At 43.7% G+C, this 3,909-nt stretch overlaps 1 protein-coding gene across 1 annotated transcript in view; it reads left to right on the forward strand.

The window, feature by feature from the left end:
* The first annotated feature begins 1,125 nt into the window (after positions 1-1,125).
* LOC103747903 (olfactory receptor 12D2-like) overlaps positions 1,126-3,909 on the forward strand; it is a 4,097-nt gene continuing 1,313 nt past the window's right edge. The window contains exon 1 of the mRNA XM_008850465.1: positions 1,126-1,283. Coding sequence (XP_008848687.1) covers positions 1,126-1,283 — 158 coding nt within the window. The remainder of the gene's footprint in view (positions 1,284-3,909) is intronic.

Consider the following 3,909-nt stretch of genomic DNA (forward strand, 5'->3'; position numbering starts at 1 on the left):
CAGGGCACATAGGCGAACCTGCTTTATACAACCAGCTGGAATTGTAGCTTGCTGAATTCCTGTGGAGAAGTTGCCCTGACCAAAAAGCTGGTCAGAATTTCAATCTATAAATCTAGGTGGTGGATCCTGTCCTGGTTGAGGTCTTAGCTGCTGATTATGAGTTTCATTTCTTTTAGCTTGCATTAGGCATTCATCTCTAAATAAGGCTTCCCATTGTACAAATAATGGACTGGGGAGGGTGGATCTACAATTGTCCCTCTAATCCTGAGGAAGCAGGTTAGTATTAAATGTTTATAATATAGATTTAGTTCAAGGAGCATGAATGCCATCCTCTCGCACAGCTTGGCGCAGTTCCTTAAGCTCAGCAGCTGGAAGTGGGTACCAGGCTAGAGGGCCCTGTCTGGTTATTTGTAAATTAACAGGAAAAGCCTTTACTGGTGGATTTTGGGGGTCCTGAGACCTTTGAGGCTGGAAATTTTGAGGCTGGCAGCTTTCACTGTCTCTAAGGTTATACAGCTGTTTTGTAACTGTGAGGCGTGTCTCCACAGGAGGCAATCGAGGTGGAGGGGGAGGAGGTTTTACTTGAGGAGAATCTTTGGTAGCTTTTGAAATTTGGGCGTTAGTATCTGGGCTTGTTGAATCAGCAAGAGAGGGGTGAGGATTAATTTTGCTGATGGGTGGATTTTATTTTGAGAGGCTGGTGGCCGCCCCTAATGGTCCTTACTTGGCCGATGTGTCACCAGTTTTGATATTAAAAAGATGTCTAGACAGAGGTTTTTTGTCCACACCTGTACAGGCAGTCGGGGTCCTCCTAGGATGTCAGAGAGACCTTCGGCCACCACCAGGGAGTAGCCCTGGCCAGGAGGCATCAGTTGTTTCTCTGGTCCTAGCAGTCCCTCGCGAGGATTTCTAGACCAGAAAGGGAAAGGAGGAAATTTTAGAAGAGAGGAAGAGATTAGATTACCCTCCTGAGTGGGAGGGATACTCACGGATTCTAGCATTTCTGTGGGCACCAGCTCCTAGCTGGCACAAGGTTCAGAGGCTAAGCTCCACGTTGTTCAGAGGGCCCCACATTGTGGCGCCAGATATAGGGGCACGCGCTCTCTCTCTGGGCGCACTCCCAGAATGGCAGGGCGGATCCGGAGGCTTTTCCCGGTGGCTCGGGTCCTGTGTCTCTGGAGCTTCTCTGCTGCAGGAGCGTTGTCCTGCAGACAGCCTGTCCCTATCACTGAACCACGTGGGAAGTGTATGGAGAGAGCAAAAGCTATGATGTCCGCGGGTCGGTAATGAGGGAGTGCGCCACCTGGAGAGATTGGATCGCCGGTATTAAGACACAAGACTCAGGCTTGGCTCAGTCTGTGTTTACAGCTTTATTAAATGTCTCTGCTCGAGCTCCTGCTGATCCAGCTCTCTGGGACCCAATCTCTGGGTCCCAATCTCTGGGACCCATTCTCCGACTATTAAGAGAAGACTAGGATATTTATATCTTGGGGGTAGTGGTAATAGCTTTTAGATACTTTGTGAGACATTCTATTTACATATGGAATTGGGTTTCTGCCAGACTGCTGTCTGCCTGGAGAAATCATACAGGAAGGCATGGTACCCTTCAGAGCCAAAGGCCATGTTTATGTTATGGCATTTGTGGCAGACACTTCAAAAGGAGAGACAGGAAAGATGCCAGGAAGATATCTTCCTATGAAAGGAGCCCGCAGCACATAATTCCCGAGCTGCATGAGCTGTCAGGTGTGAAGGGGCTTCGACTTTGCATAACAGAGGCTCCCAACACTCTCTCAGTATGGTTCCCCGACACACTCTGTTCTGAGTCTGTTCTTGTATACACAAGAGGCAGCCATTACATCTTTATCTTTATTATTAATTTGGGGAGTGCATGTATGTGGTGTGCATGATTGTTTTGCATGTATGGGGGCATGCATGTGTGCAAAGATGCATGCCAACCTTGTGTGTTTATAGGCCTGAAATGATGTCCAATATCTTTTCCGATTACTCTCCCCTGTATTTATGGGGCAGGGTCTAGTGTAGCTACGTAGCTTATCCTGGAGAGCCCCTGTCTCTAGCTCTCAAATGGTGGGATTACAGGCAGCATCATTGCCTGTCTGAATTTTTACATGGGTTCTTCACTTGTACAGCAAGCATTGTATTCACTGAGCCATCTTCCAGCCCTCCACTACATCTGTAAGGGGAATGGACAAAGAGGAAACTACCTCCCATAATTGTGTCTGCTCTGATCAATGAAACTCAATGAGATAAAAAAAAGCTACTTCTCAAATACTCCGGTAAAAGGAATTTAAACTGTTGTCTTCTTTCTAGTAAACTTTGAAAGCATAGTCATATTTGAAACCATTAATAAACTTATTTATAATTTCTTAAGAGTTTTACATTCATTGAAAAATGACTTAATTTAATTATGAAAATTAAAGGTAAAACTTCTTTCTAGTAAACTTTGAAAGCATAGTCATATTTGAAACCATTAATAAACTTATTTATAATTTCTTAAGAGTTTTACATTCATTGAAAAATGACTTAATTTAATTATGAAAATTAAAGGTAAAACATACATTCATTGCAGAGTAGATAGATACAAAGGACGAGGAGAGAGAAAACACATTTTTAAGGGGTGAAGAGCTGGGCAGTTGCAGCATGTTAGGAGAGGGCTGGGATGAGGCTGAGAGATTCTGGGATCATAGAAGACACCACAGGTACTATCATGATGGAGCTGGAAGAGAGGAGGGAAAATCCCCATGACAGCTTGAGGAGTGAGCTTTAGGGTAAATAAATGTAGGATCCAAGAAATTAGATCACAAGAGAAGAACGATTTCAGAGGACTGAGCCCTAGGTACAGGGCAGTCACTACCTGAGTCAAGACAGAGGCGCTGCTGAGTCCACAGAGGAAGAGCTTCTGTGACCAGACACTCAGGGATCTAGAAAATAAGTTTTAAAAAAATCTTAGGGCAAGTAGACAAATCGTGCATAATAATGCGCATTTGTAGTTTAAGAAGTAACTTGGTTAGTCATGGCAGCACTTTGGAGGCTGAGACAGAATAACTGCATCAGATTTGCAGTTAACTTGGGTTTATATACAGAGACCATGTCTTAGAAAAGAAGTAATTTGCCTCTCTCTGTGTCTAACCTCCCTCTGCCCTCCCATCTTAAATACTCCCATTTTCCCCTTGATCATGCCTGTCTCCTATTATATACCTTCTCTTGAACTTCTGCTTCCCATTTACCCCCATAGCTCCTTGTGTGTCCTCCTCTACCCTTCTCTGTTGAATACCCATATTTCCCCCATTTCCTCCTTGGTATCATTTATTTCCCACTATTCTTCTCTCTCAAGCTCTTTCTTTCTCTTTACCTCCCTGGTTCCTTTCCATTTTCCTGGCTCCTGCACTTATATCAGGATATATACTCACATATAGGAATTTGTGGCTGAGATCCACAAATGAGGGAGAATGTACATTGCTTGTTTTTCTGAGTCTGTGTTACTTCACCTAGTGTAACAGTTTCTGGTTTCATCCATTTATCTGCACATTTCATGATTCCATTTTTCTTTACTGCAGAGTAGAACCTCATTGTGTAAATGAACCACATTTTCATTGTTCATTTGTCAGCTGAGGGGCACGCGTTCTGTTTCTTTTTTAAAAGAATATGTGGTTGAAATAAATTGGTCCCTCCTTTTTTCCTCAACTTAAAACCTGGCAAGAAGCTTCTTGTCAGAGGTTCTTCCTGGTGGGGTATTTTAAAGGCTGTTGTTCTTCCTGGTGGGGTATTTTAAAAGCTGTTCTTCCTGGTGGGGTATTTTAAAGGCTGTTGTTCTTCCTGGTGGGGTATTTTAAAAGCTGTTCTTCCTGGTGGGGTATTTTAAAAGCTGTTGTTCTTCCTGGTGGAATATTT

This window comes from Nannospalax galili, unplaced genomic scaffold (assembly GCF_000622305.1).
Source record: "Nannospalax galili isolate Female #2095 unplaced genomic scaffold, S.galili_v1.0 scaffold1105, whole genome shotgun sequence".
Classification (NCBI taxonomy): Eukaryota; Metazoa; Chordata; class Mammalia; order Rodentia; family Spalacidae; genus Nannospalax; species Nannospalax galili.